Source organism: Echinops telfairi, unplaced genomic scaffold, assembly GCF_000313985.2.
Source record: "Echinops telfairi isolate 266 unplaced genomic scaffold, ASM31398v2 ScPeMD7_5592;HRSCAF=6446, whole genome shotgun sequence".
NCBI classification, from domain to species: domain Eukaryota; kingdom Metazoa; phylum Chordata; class Mammalia; order Afrosoricida; family Tenrecidae; genus Echinops; species Echinops telfairi.
In genome coordinates this window covers 24,868,725-24,882,786 of record NW_022109491.1, presented here as the reverse complement: position 1 = coordinate 24,882,786, position 14,062 = coordinate 24,868,725, and the positions used below count along the sequence as shown (strand labels likewise).

The 14,062-nt window shown below is 48.1% G+C and overlaps 1 protein-coding gene across 2 annotated transcripts in view; it reads left to right on the top strand.

Annotated features, from left to right (window-relative positions):
* Positions 1–14,062, top strand: part of TM9SF4 (transmembrane 9 superfamily member 4) — a 44,107-nt gene that overhangs the window by 10,615 nt on the left and 19,430 nt on the right. The window contains exons 2-3 of one of the 2 annotated variants that reach the window (XM_004697912.2): positions 10,341–10,454; positions 12,767–12,866. In XM_004697912.2, the coding sequence (XP_004697969.1) occupies positions 10,341–10,454; positions 12,767–12,866 (214 nt within the window). Of the gene's footprint in view, positions 1–10,340; positions 10,455–12,766; positions 12,867–14,062 lie in introns of those variants that run through there. The other variant, XM_004697913.2, reaches the window with a different exon arrangement.

The following is a 14,062-nucleotide window of genomic DNA, read 5'->3' as shown; positions in this document are numbered from 1 at the left end:
AAGATTTTTTTAAGTGGCTATATTGAACCCGGTTGGGGGGGCTGAAGATTACCATGCAGCCAAATGACAGACAGGCCTATAAAGGAAACAGTAACACCCATGAAGCATGTGCTGCTCAGAACAGTTAGCCATGCAAGAGAGACCAAAAGGACCCCATCTGCCCCTAGAACAGCTCAGAGGCAGGCCGGGAAAGGGACATGGATGAATGGTTACAGGGAACTCTGGGAAAGGTGCTGCTACTCTCTGGAGGGGCCACCTCCAATGGAGGAAGTGAGCTGGGTACAAATTGATGAATGGGTATGCTGGGTTCTTCCTACTTCCTTGTAAATTTAGGTTGAACTTGCCAATTTCTACAAAGAACCTTGCTGGGATATGTTAAAGGTTGCATTGAGTCTATCGATCCATTTGGGAAGAGAGAATTGCCGTCTTAATAAAATTGAGTCTTTAAAAAAAATTTTTTTTAAATAAATAAAATCGAGTCTTATCATCATGAACATAGTGTCCCATCATTTAAATCTTCCTTCATTTCTCTTAGTAGCATTTTATAATTTGTAGCATATAAGTTATTAAAAATATTTTAAAATATCTCTTTTGCTGCTACTATAAATGAGATTGTTTAAAATTGCTTTGTTTTATAGAACATTTTATTGGGGGTTCTTACAGCTCTTATAACAATCCATACATCCATTGTGTCAAGCACATTTGTACATATGTTGCCATCATCATCTTCAAAACATTTTCTTTTTACTTGAGCCTTTGGTATCAGCTTCTCTTTTTCCCCCCACCCTCCCACCCTCCTCATGAACCCTTGATAAATTATTATTTTCATATCTTACATCATTCACTGTCTCCCTTCTTGATTTTGTTGTTGTTGGTACCAGGGGATTCCAAAAAGTTCTTGGAAAAATTACATTATCTCTTGATGTCATTGTTCGTGAACTTTTTGAAGAGCTCCTGTGTATGTGGAAATACACTGTTTTGTGTATTGATTGTGTCTTTGACCTTGCTCATCTTGTTGATTTGGTTAACTCTCGTAGTTATTTGTGGATTCCTTAGCATTTTCTATGTTACAAGATAATGTGATCTGCAAATAACATTTGCTTCGTGCCAGCCTGGATGCCTTCAATATCCTATTATTACTTACCACACATGTAGGAAGTGGTAGCTCTGGGATTTGAGTTCAGACCTGTGTGGTTCTCAAAGCCTGTACTTTTTTCCTACTACATCACTGGTTCACAAAGGTGATCCCAAGACCAGCAGGGTCAGCATCTCCTGGGAGGGAGCTTGTTAGAGATGCAGAACCTCAGGTCTCTCCCAGACCTGCTGAATCATCACCTGCAGCTTTCCGCAAGGCTTCTAGGAAATGTGTGTACACCTACAAGCTCTGAGAAGAATTCGCTAATCAACAACTCCTTACACCTGCCCCACCAGGCACCGGTGCCTATTTAACATACCTGGGATACCACTTCTCCCTTCCCTCTCCTCTCCCTTCAGGCCCTGGAGTAGATGTGAACTTTTAGATCTGTATCCCTCCTCTCTTAAAGTCTTGGTATGTTGCTGGCCCTGTGTCCTCTTTAACGGGCTGTCCTTGGGCCACTGATAGCATCTGGAACCTAGCATTGTCATCCGGTCTGTGACACTGACCATCTGCCCACGGACTGGAAAGTTCCTTGTAAGCATGCGTTCTGTTCGGTGTTCAGTAAATAGTGAATTTCTCTGCTGGTGAATGCAGGGGCTGTTGGACCCACGGTTGTTAGACGTCGTCAAGTTGAATGTGACTCATAGCGACCCGTGTGGCTGAGGAGTGGGAGGAATCCTGGTGGCTCAAAGGTTAAGTGCTCAGTGGCTAACCCAAACCTTTGCACATTGGCGCCCACCAGCTGCCCCGGAGGAGAAAAGACCTGCAGTCTGCTCTCAAGAAACGTACAGCGAGGGAACTCCATGGGCAGCTCATCCAGGCCCTGTCGGGCCACTGTTGGTGTCAACTGACATGCAACAACGGAAGTGCTGAACCGCCATGCCAGCAGGGGTCCTCGGGGGTCAGATTTCCCGGGCACAAAAGGTGGCTCAGCCAGTGACTAGCTTTAACTTGAGTAAGTCATGTCACCCCTCTGGGCCTCAGTATCCTCGTCTGTGAGGCGTGGGTCATGAGAAAGAATCGTCGAGTTGATGTATGAAAAGAGAAGGCAGAGTTGTGCCTGGCATGTGATCGTCCCATAAGTGTGGACTGCTGTGGTCGTCAGCATCATTCCTTGCTCAGCACCTTGTGATGCTACTCACCTGCCTGTACATTCCGACTGGGTGACTGTGGGCGCGTTACTCGTCTGTGAGTCAGAAATTCAGGCAGAAACCCCCATCTTGCAGGTGGCTGTGAAGGGCACTCAGTCCAGAGACTAGGAGAGCCCTTGTGGGCATGGGGCCCTGCCCTGGGACTCAGGGGGTTCTCTTCCTTATTGGATTGTGTGTGTGGTGTGTCCACAGCTGCTCCAGGGGCTGGAGGCTTTGGCGGGGTTGCTGCTTCTTCCTCCACAACCTGAGCCCTTGAGCCCTGCCGGGCAGTGCAGCTCAGCCAGCATTGGAGGTTTCTGTTTCAGAAGAAGGGCCAACTGGAGTCATGTCTTAGATTTAATTGGCTTGATAAGCTCCGGGAGATTGTAATCCCCGGCCCGGGCATCAAAGCACACTCACATAAGGCAAAGCAGTCATGCGTCTGTGTTCTTCAGGGCCCTAACGTTTTTTGTTTCACAAGCAAGAATGATCGTACCCTGTGTGAGGGAAGTGGTTTACTGGCTACTCTGGGTTTTCAAGTCAGGTCTTTTGAGCTCCACGCCTACCACTTCAGACCACCTAAGGACGCTCAGCTGAGGGATAGCCCTGGTTTTAGGCCACGAGCTCCCACTTCCCCCAGTATCTGACAACTGCTTAACCATCAAGCCACCAGGGTTTGGTGTCGTTTCAGATCATGTCAGAGAAATACAGACCTGGTTCCTGCCTTCTGAGGGGTTTGTATCTTCTCAGGTGGACACTTGTACCCAGAGCCAAGCGATGATTGTTCACTGTGGGTGCGGAGCTGACTGCAAAATAGATTACGATTCCCTAGTTAGTGCCAGGGTGGGTGAAACCGAGAGTCTGCATTTCTGACAAGTTTCCGGCTAACGCTGATGCTGCTTTCCACAGATAGCACTGTGAGCCGCAGGAGTGCGGAGACCTTACAAATACTGCTGCCCATTCAAGGGGTCACGAGGTGCGAGGGAGGGAGGGAAAAAAGAGGAGCTGATAGCAAGGGCTCAAATAGAAAGTAAATGTGTAGAAAATTATGATGACAACCTATGTACGAATATGCCTGATACAATTGATGTATGGATTGTTATAAGAGCTGTAAGATAAAATGATCTTTTAAATATACTGCTGCCCAGGCCTCAGCTCTCAGAGAGACTGACTTTTACTTAGTTTGTAACTTTGTCTTGTTGTCAGATCAAATTGGTGCTCCATTCAGCAACCCATACCCATTTTGTGGTGTGACAGTGATGGCCGTCCCGAAATAGACCACTCTTCCTGTGGCCTGCCTGTGTTCCCATTTCCATTTGCCCTTTACCCCTGCCCCTTCTGCCTTCTGAGCTGTCTCCCAGGCGCATGCTGCCCTTTTGCTCTTGTGCAGTTGACTTCCAAGGCGGTGTTCCTGTGTACCTTCTAGGCCTCTTTATTATGACCCGGGTGAACTCAGTTCCAGGCTTGAGCAGGCGTCCACTAGTCTATCAGACCAGTCAGTCAAGTCTCATCTGAGGATCTTGAGTGGTAGCCATTTCATCCTCTGACTTTTAATTGGTCTGAGGTGAGATCATAAATGTCTTCAGGTTATTTCTAATATGCACTGATGCTGAGAACATGCATGTAGATTGTAGATTGCATGTATGTAGACATGCATGTAGATTGTAGGGGTGTATGTGGTTCTCTTAGCTTCTGCCCATGGCCTGGTGGAAAGGTAGGGGAGGAGTCAAGAACCAATTAAGTGAGGGATTCCTAAGGGGATATAGCAGAGACGAAGAACCATGGTATTAAACCTGTATGCACACAGATGGTGTCATAGTTGTGTAGATCCAAGGTTGGCTTGTACTTACTAATTGTTGTTGTGTTTGATAAGAATTTACTGCATGTCAAGTACATCAAACAGAGCTAGACAAATGATTTCTTGCAAGTATTGGAGATGGCAGATACCTAAATAATGCGATCCTGAAAATGCTATCATAGGTCTTTAAAACAAGAGAAGATTTATATGTCTCTCAAATAAACTAATAAGCAGCAGTCTTTGAATGGGCGTAGGTGAGAACATTCACTTGGGCATTGGGTAACCTTTCTGCCCTCTGCCCTCTAGGCAATCAAAGGAATCTTTACAAAGAGCCCAGGAAAGTAAAGGGAGGGGGGAAATGATTCCCTGCTGTGGGGATTGGACCGCAGCCCTGGTGGCTAGTGAGTAGCTTGTCAGGCAGCCAGGCTGCGAACCACAGCCCCTCCTCGAGAGAAAGACGCGGCTTCTACTCCTGTAAAGAGTTACAGTCTAGGTCTAGGAAACTCAACAGGGGCAGGTCTACCATGTACTACAGGGTCGCTAAAAGCCAGAATTGACTCAGTAGCAGTGAGTGGGGATCTGGGAGAAATTCTTGCAGGAACAAACATTTCAACTGAACCTTAAAGGGTAATTCGCACTTAGAAGGTGTGTCCAAAGGTCAGGCAGCCTGAGGAAAGGCTCAGAGGCAGCCCCACTTGAACGAGGGGCGCTGGGCTCCCTGGAGGGTGGGAGGGAGTCCAAGAGGGAAAAGGAGTCCTCGGAGCTGAGTGCTCACAACAGGTTTTCATTGGTCTGTTTGATTTCTTGTTTTTCATAAGTGACAAATACTATATAATGCTCAGAAGGGGAACGAAAGCACAAAAATGCCCACCAGTCTGATAGCCCAGATAACCCACTTTGTCTCTGAAATCTTCCCAAGGCTGACTTTTGAAAAGGAGTCCTCCCTTTTTTGGCCACATCTGAGAGAATTCTCAGCAACCAGACCACTGACAGACCGTCCAGTGACTGTGAAGGGCCCTCGAGGAGCCTGCGGGGACTTCAGTCACATCGATGTAGAGCTCGGTCTTCTTGGAAAGAGGACCAAAGGGAAATGGAAAGGAACGAGCTGCAGCCCCCACTACCTGTGGTCACCTACAGAACACGGTCGCTCGGGAATGCTCCACTGGGCTGCCGACACAAGACGAGGGCTGTGTGTGCTCGCCTCCGCATCAGTGCCGTTTGTTCCTCGGGAGAATGGGTCTCGTTGGGTGAAAACTGCATCCGGAGGCTTCAGATGAGAACAGGTGTTGCTTGTTCTATGTTTCAAGCCCAGAAAGATGAGTTAATGCTTGAAGGAAATGCCATTGAACTTGTATCAAATTCAGCTGCTTTAATTCATGCCACTGCAGTTAAAAGCAAGCATATCTGAAAATTTGGGGATGTTACTCTGTCTCCGAACAGTTTAACGGGCTGACGCATAAGCTCCAAGACAGTGGTTCTCAACCTTCCTGTCACACAGTTCCTCATGCTCTGGTGACCCCATCCTTAAAAGTATTTTTGTTGCTACTTCATAACTAATGTTGCTGCTGTTAAGAATCATCATGTAAATATCTGATATGCAAGATGTGTTTTCATTGTTACAAATTGAACACAATTAAAACATAGTGATTAATCACAAAAACAATATGTAATTCTATATTATGAAATATTTATTTCTTATGACAAATAAATGGAATTTTGTCTTGAAGCATGGTGTAGCCTGGTTAACAGTCTTCCTGCCAGGTACTCGTATGTGGGCGGACCCGCCTGGAGATGATAGAGGAGCTGTGTCTCGGTTCCTAAGACCATCAGAAAATATGTTTTCTGGTGGTCTTAGACAACCCCTGTGAAAGGGTCGTTCGACTCCCAAAGGGGTCGCAACCCATAGGTTGAGAACTGCTGCTCTAAGAGGTGTCCCGCTCCAGGCCAGATGATAACTTAGCGCTATCTGGGATGCTTTGATGCAGTACATTTTTTTAATTGGGGGAGGGGGTGGTGCACGAAGAATCCTGCTTTTTCTACTTAAAATTGAAACTTGGACATAGCCACTACAGAATAGCACATTCCCATTTTTCATGATGCTATAAGTGAATCTGCCACATGTGCTGGCAGCTAACTGCAAGGACAGCCCGAGGGTCAAACCACTAACTGCACTCTGGGAGAAAGATGGGGCTTTTTACCCCCCTAAAGAACAACGGTCTCCGAACCCCAGAGCTGGTTCTGTCCCGCCCTCAGGGTCATTCTGAGTCAGCATCGAGTAGTCGGCATGGACTTGGCGGCAGCGAGAGAGTCGTAGAGAGTTCTTTCTGCTTTTTCTTTTAAATGGCACTCTGGTGGCCATTTTCTTTTGGAGACTTTTGGCCCACGTGTTATCGTTCTCTTAACATGTCTACAAGTACAGTGGCTGGGTCGGAGAGCACCTGCACTTTTAGGAGGCTTTGGACCTGGAGTGCTCACTTGTCTCCCCAAACTCCACTGGGAAGTCTTGCAGTTCACAGTCTCTCCGGCCACGTGAAGACGGTGATATTTCAGTCTTGGTGCGGTCGGTGACCCTCATGGTAAAGAGTCAAGCTTAGTATGGAAATAACCTTTGCCATCTTTCAGTTCTTCAGCTAAGACCATGGATTCCCAAACCTTTGACCTTCCACCCGCTCTTCAGGAAACATCACCACCTCCCACAATGAGAAACATTTGTGCTCTAGTTCAGGGTAGGCCTCATTCACTGCCCCAAGTCTATTCCCACGCAGAGTGACCCCAGAGGGTGGGTACAACTTGCGTTCCCCACATGGGCACTCTTCCCAGGCAGAGGCTGGTGGTTTCAAACTGCTGACCGTGCAGTTGCCGTAACGCACCCACTACACCACTGGGGCTCCTATAGGACAAAGTGTAAGTGACTGCTTTTGCAGCCCCTCGAGATCATTCCAGCTCCCCACAGGGGCTGGGTCACCCACACTGGGAAGCAAGGAGCTAAGAGTAGTATCTTTGGTTGAAGATGTCTCTTTTGTGCCTAGTTTTTCAAAAGTTGAAAGCAACACTTGAATGGCAGCGTATGCAAGAAATACCGGATTTGCCGTCCTTGTATTTGGTTAGTGGGAAGTCAGGTACAAAGAGGGCAGGATCCATTTCGTCCACCTGAAGCAGTCACTTCCTGAGGGCTGATCCAGTGAAGGAAATAAATCCTCTGTGGGGATGGGCCCCAGATGCTGTAAGGTGCCCACAGCCAATAGGCTGCCGGTCCCTACTCAGGAAAAAAGAAGAAAAACCTGTTGGTGGTGGTATTCAAGGCAGACCTGAAAGACTAAACCCTTCCCTTGGGATATGTGTGGAATGCCCCAGGCAAGACTCGCCAAGAGCGGGTGAAAGCGATTATCTGGGAAACTGGAGTACAATGATCATCTGTACTGTTTGCATTACTTACTGTATATCTTTTTCTTTCTTTAAACCAAACTATACCAGCAGCTGGAAAGAGTTGCCATTGAGTTGATGTCAACTCGTAGCGCCCTGATAGGCCAGGGTAGAACTGCCCCTGTGCGTTTCTGAGACTGACTCTTTGAGGGAGTAGGAAGTCCTGTCTTTCTCCCTCGGGGCCACTGAGTGTATGTTAATGAGGGAGGAACAACTCAGAAAAGAAGGGTGAGGATAAGTGTACAACTTGAAGAAAGTAGAAATGTGTATACGTGTGGGGGGCTATGGGGGGGCATGTGTTTTTCTCAATAACAGTAATGAAAGAAAAAATTTGATAAATATCAGTATATGCATATATAGTCAATCTAACGAGCACCTCCAGGGGAGAGAAACTGGGCTTTCTACTCCTGTAAACAGTGACAGTCTCAGAAACCCCAGGGGATCACTCAGAGTCAGTATTGACTGGGTGGCAGGGAATTTGAGTGTTTCGGGTTGCATGCTGACTAACTCACAAGCATAAAGGGAGATTTTAAGAGAACTAGCTTAAAAAAAAACAAAAAGATCTTTGTGCTTACAAAACAGAAGATACAATTTCAGGGGAAAACATCTTAATAATCACCAAAAAGAAAATAAACCCTTCTTGCCCGTGTTTATTTAAGATGCTGACATTAGGGAGATATGGGTATAGGAGTTTTGGGGGCATAGGTCAACCTGCTAACCACAAGATCAGCAAATAAAACCCACCAGGCGTTCTATGGGAGAAAGATGAGGCTTTCTGTTCCTATAAAGATTTTACAACCTCAGAAACCCAAGTGGGCAGTTCGACTTTGCCCCATGGAGTTGCTGTGACCCAGATTCAGCTCGATGGCTGTGAGTTTTTTAGTATACTATCTTTACAAGTCTTCTATAAATCTAAATTGATTGGTAAATTCAAAAAAAAATTTTTGTTTTCTATTGTTTTTTCATTTTTTAAAGAAAGAAAAGAAAACCATATTCTCTTCCTTTTGCCAAATCCTATGGTTGCGGGGAGGGGCGGTTTTCTACGCTCTTGCTGGGCCATTTCTTTTAAACAATCAGCCTGCTCTCACCCCCAGTTCTGCTGCCTCCTGATGACCATTTTCTGTGCAGCAGTCTTGGCCATGTTCACTGTTGTCATTGGGGTAGAACTGTTCATTGACGTTTTATAATGGACATCACACGGGGTTTACCTCAACTGGCAGATGCTTATGAAATGCACACAAAAGGCTGTGAGCGTATTGCTTTCCTGACTGACCAAGCACCCTCTCTAGGAGAGCTTCGAGTGCAGAGCTGTAGGCTTTTAAAGCTGTTCTTCTCAACTTGTGCTTCTTGGAAAAGTACAGTTGTGTCGATTTTTGGCAAGTCCCCTACTGAATCTAATGCCCTATAAAGCTAAATTTCAGAGGGAGAGAGGGAGAGTGTGTGTGTGGAGAGAGAGAAGGGAAAAGTGCTAGCGCTTGGTGATAGGGCTGCCAGGCAAAGTGATGAACCAGGAGGCTTCATCCAAAACTCCAAATTCACTGTGCCAACTCACAGCATGCCCGTAGGACAGGGTAGAACTGCCCCTGTGCACGTTTCTGAGGCTTTAGCTCTTTATGGGAGTGCACGGCCTCGTCTTTCTCCCTCAGAGCAGGTGGTGCTTTTGAATGACTGGTCTTGTGGTTAGCGGGCCAGTCATAGCCACCATGCCACCAGGGCTCCAGAAATAGGGGTGTTACACATAGCAGCAGTAGAGGGGGTGGACAGATAAGGCAGGGGGTCGAGGTGGGGGATTAAGACCCAGGTGTGTGTGTGTGTGTGTGTGTGTGTGTTTGTGTGTGTGTGTGTGTGTGTGTCTGGACAAAGTTCCTTGGTGTGGTGAACATAAGCGAGGGAGGTCGGCAGGCAGCTGTTCTAATTGCTTGAGCATGGAGGCACTGAGATGGCTGAAGGAGAGGTGCTTTGACCAGCAGAGATAGGGAATGTTTTGAGGCCAGAAAGTACTCTTTCTTGCCTTTGATTCCTTGTTGACTCTCCTGCAGGCAGATATTATTCTCAGCACACAAGATACAGCCCTGGCTCCCACCGCTCACGTTCGAGTGGAGGGAACAAATACTGTGCAAATCAATCCATACACATTCTGCAGGAGTGGAACAAAGCAGAGTCGGGGTGGAGAAATGAGTCTGGGGAAGCCTGCGGATGCCGTCTTAGATACATACTGTTTAGTCAGATGGCCCGTGAAGACTTCCACAGGGAGGTAGTGCAGCAAAGGGCGTGAGGGGCGGTTGTGGGCTGGCTGTGGTCAGGCAGCACTAGAGTGGCCAGTGTGGCTGGAGCAAGGAGCCGATGGGGGCCATACCGTTGAAGAGGCTTCTGGCAGAGTGAAGCCTTGGCAAGAACCCCTGCTGAGCTTGAGTTGCTTCAGGCTTTGTTGGAGGAGAGTTCCTGAGTGGTGCCGACATTGCCACTGGGAGGCTGGAGGTTTGAGTCCACCTTCGAAATGTGTGCCAGGGAAGCTTCACGGAGAGCCGCGAGTCGGAATCCACTTGACGCCAACTGGAGGTGGTACATAGTGGAGAGAGAGAGAGGCATGATTGGTTGAGAGCACACTGAGCCAGCAGCCGTGGCTCCTGTGTCTTTGTTTTTCAGCCCTGTGCTAACTTCTTTTGTGGCTTGTTTCTGAAACGCCACATCAGTGCTTCAGAACCCTCTTAGGGGCCTTTGTAAGACCACACTTGCTGGCGCCCCAGGCCTCTCGAGGAAGGATGGCCCTGGACCAGGTGAAAAATACCTGGCCCAGGGTGCTGGTCACCACTTGCCCCCATTCCAACTCAACCACTCTTCTTCCCAGCAGGAGTGGCTACCGAGATCCCTGCTGCTTCTCGCTCTTCTGTGTGAAACGAGAGCCTTCTACGTCCCTGGGGTTGCTCCAATCAACTTCCACCAGAATGACCCTGTGGAAATCAAGGTACGTGAACTCCAGGACTCTTGGAGCTCCTGTGCCATGCAAGCCAGCTAGAGGGCCGCATGGAGCTGGCTCATGTATCTCCTGTGGTCTCCTCGTGGCACAGAGCAAAGGCCAGTGGCAGTGCCCCATGAAAAGAAGGGCTCACTGGCAGGAAGTAGGGTGTCCGCAGAAACTCTGACCTTCCATCTCTCTCTCGGCCTCTGCCTGTGAGTGGAGCCCCTCTGTCTCTCTTTCTGTGTCTTCTCTTTCTCTTGGTTTCTTCTCTGTCTCTGTTCTGGCTCTTTCTGTGTTGCCTTCTTTGTGTGTCTCTGTCACTCTCAGCCTGCCGCTGCCTCTGTGATACCCCTGCTTCCCTCTCTCACCTGCTACAGCCTTCTCTGCCTACCTTGTTCACAGCTTCTCCTGAGTGGTCAGTTTCCACCTGCACCAGCCTGCCTACCCAATTCAGTATTTCCAAATTGTGTGCTGCCTGCCCAATTGGTGCCGGAAAGGCTCTCAAGTGACTCCTGAAGAGATTCCCAGAATTACTTTCTTGTAGTGTATACTAAGAAATGGAGCTAGTACATCAGCTCATGATTTGGAAGTTATCATAGTTGTCCAGTTTTAAGAGAGATAATGATTGCTTATTAAGTAAATCACATAATTTGATAAAATGACGCAGAGACAAGGGAATAGTGGGAGAAGGGCTAAGTAAAGAGCCGGGCAGGCCAGTGAATGAATGAGCACGGTTTGGGAAATGTTGTGCCAATTAGAGTCCAGAGGAAAGGCACCCAGCTGGGCCACCTCACCTTTCCCAGCTCGTGCCCACCTTTGGCCCATTAGCCCCGACAGGGTGGGGAGTAGAGGGTGGTGGGACTGCATTGAGCCAGCTGACAGCACAAGGGATGTCTGTGCAAACATGGGTTCCTTATGGCTTTCTCAGAGCCCCGAGGCGGACGAGTCGGCCTGAGGCAGGTTCCCGGGAAGCAGGCTCTGAAGTGGCCATCTCGGTATCCGGAGATTTCCAGGGACAGCTCATTTTATGCACCATTTTTGGTTGATTCTGTTTTACCCATAGTTTGGGGGTTGTCTGTAATGACCTCTTATACCTCTTCCAATGTTAATCAAGGTATTTGTGTTGACTGTCACTGAAATCTGGACAGCTAAATCGCCAAGCTGTTATTGTATGTGTGCAGCATGTCTGTTTCTCTAACCTCTGCCCTGTTAGCCTGCCTCTCTCAGGTGACTTAGTTCCTTATGTCCCAACCTGCAGTGTAGTAACAGGGGCTCTAGGTCAGCCACGTTTCTTTACTGTACATCTTCCCAGAGCCTGCAACAGGCATGGGGGTGTGGAGGGGTGGGAGGAAGTTGCTGGGAAGTGTGGCATTTGTTCAGAAGCCATCTGGCACCACTCCCAGAGCCCTGGTTGCAATGCTTGCATCATTTCCCAAGCATTCGCCATGGCCTTCTTAAGCCTCGTTTGGAATGGCTGCGTAATGTGCCACGTATGACTGAGTCCTGGTTTACTCCCTGATCTCCCATGGTTTGGGTTCTTGGTGGTGATTGTGTTTTGCTTTCCATTTTCTTCACGATTCATATTCAGCAAACACATGATGAGCACCTACTCTGTGGACCCACAGAAGTGACCAAGGTGCCCATGGCTTTTCCCTCCTCGAGCTTCGATCAGGAATTCTAGTGTACGAGGCCAAGAAACAACAACCAGTCAGCAGAATGATTACATCTCAGCAGACGTGCTCTGAAGGGAACGAAGAGTGCTGGAATGGAGGGCGGGGGGGCTTGCTTCAGAGGAGGAGGACAGTGAAGCCCTCCCAGGTGAGGGCTTCAAGCTGAGACCTAAGTGAGAAGAGGAGCTGAGCATATACCAAGTAGGTCAGGCGGCAAGGGCCGCAGGTTCAAAGCCCGAGGTCGGAGAGAGCCTAAGTGCTCAAGGAACTGAGGGGAGACAGCTAAGGTTATGAACCTTTGTGCCTCGAGTTCTTTCCTCATTTGAAGTTACAGCAGGGCTTCCGGAAGTTTGTGGGGTGGAAAACAGAATTAAAAAGGATGGGATTTGTCCACAGACTTTAGGACGGATTCCCAGAAGTGAAATTATTGGAACAAAGGAAATCAATATGGTCATATATATTGAACGTGGTCGTGTGTGTATATGTAACATAGTCTGTAACTATTGCACTGCAGTTAGTCTGCTTCTTAGATAATTTTGTCAAGTGTACTAGAGATGTGTGCATGCCAGGGAGGATGTACTGAAACGTCATCTTGGTCCAGGAGATTTCTGCTGGAATTATGGACAAGGGCCTCTATTCTCCCACCAGGCTGTGAAGCTCACCAGCTCTCGCACCCAGCTACCTTATGAATACTACTCACTGCCCTTCTGTCGGCCCCGCAAGATCACCTACAAGGCGGAGAATCTGGGTAAGTACTTCTTCAGGCTGCTCCCAGCTCTGTCCATCATAGCAATGGCACTGAGCCTTGGGCAGCGCTCACTGTGTGCCTGGCACTGTTGGGCTGGGTTAGTGTGTTTGGTGTTAGTTTTAGTTCTCTTCATCCTGCCATATCAACCCTGGGGAGGTAGTTACTGTTTTGACCCCACTTTACAGGTTGCAGGAAGCAGTTACAGTCTTGGAAACTCATAGGGGCAGTTCTACCCTGTCCTGTAGCGCCGCTATGAGTTGGCAGTGAGTTTGTTTTTTGTTTTTTTTCCAAATAATTAGACAGGAGCCTTGGTGGCAAAGTGGTTTACTCCTTGGGCTGCTGATAGTAAGGTCAGCAATTCAAATCTACCGGCTGCTCTGCAGGAGAAAGTTGAAAGGCGAGCACTCTGCTCCTATAAAGACTTGGAGCCTCAGGAAGCCTGTGGAACAGTCCTGCTCAGCGCTGTGGGGCTGCTGTGAGTTGGGATGGACATGGACACAACGGGAGTGGGGGGCTGCTATGAGTTGGGACGGACATGGACACAACGGCAGTGGGTGAGGCTTACAGGTTCCTTGACCTCTGTTGGCTCAAGCCATAAGTTAATGGCTGGTCTAGGCTCCGAATCCCCCATCCTGGCTTCAGGCGGGGACCTGTTGGCTACTCCTGAGCACTGGCGCTCCTTTCATTTCCAGTGAACACCTCTGTCTTGTGACTTTTGTCACTTTGGCTGCTAACAGAATGATCAGTGGTTCAAACCCTCCAGTGGTTCTGCAGGATAAAAGAGAGCTGACGATTTGCTCCTGTTAAGATTACAGCTAAAGAAACCTAGTAGGGCAGCCCTTACTAAAACAATTTAAAATAAAATAAAATAAAATAAACAATTAAAAAAAAAAAAACCTAGTGGGGCAGTTCTCCTCTGTCCCACAGGGTCTCTGAGAGTCAGGATTGACTCACCCAAACACAACCACTGTCTGTCCTAAAGCAAGCCGAGAAAGCTCCATCAAAGCCACTCTCCCTCTTCACGGTGATGCTGACCCTAAGAATAAGGGGGTTTTCAGGGATAAGGGAACAACAAGTGATCCAAATCGGTGGTGAGGAGGGCGTAGAAGGCCTGGTATGGAGTGACCAAGGGTAATGTAACCAAGAGGAATTACTGAAACCCAAATGAAGACTGAGCATGATAGTGGGGCAAGAGG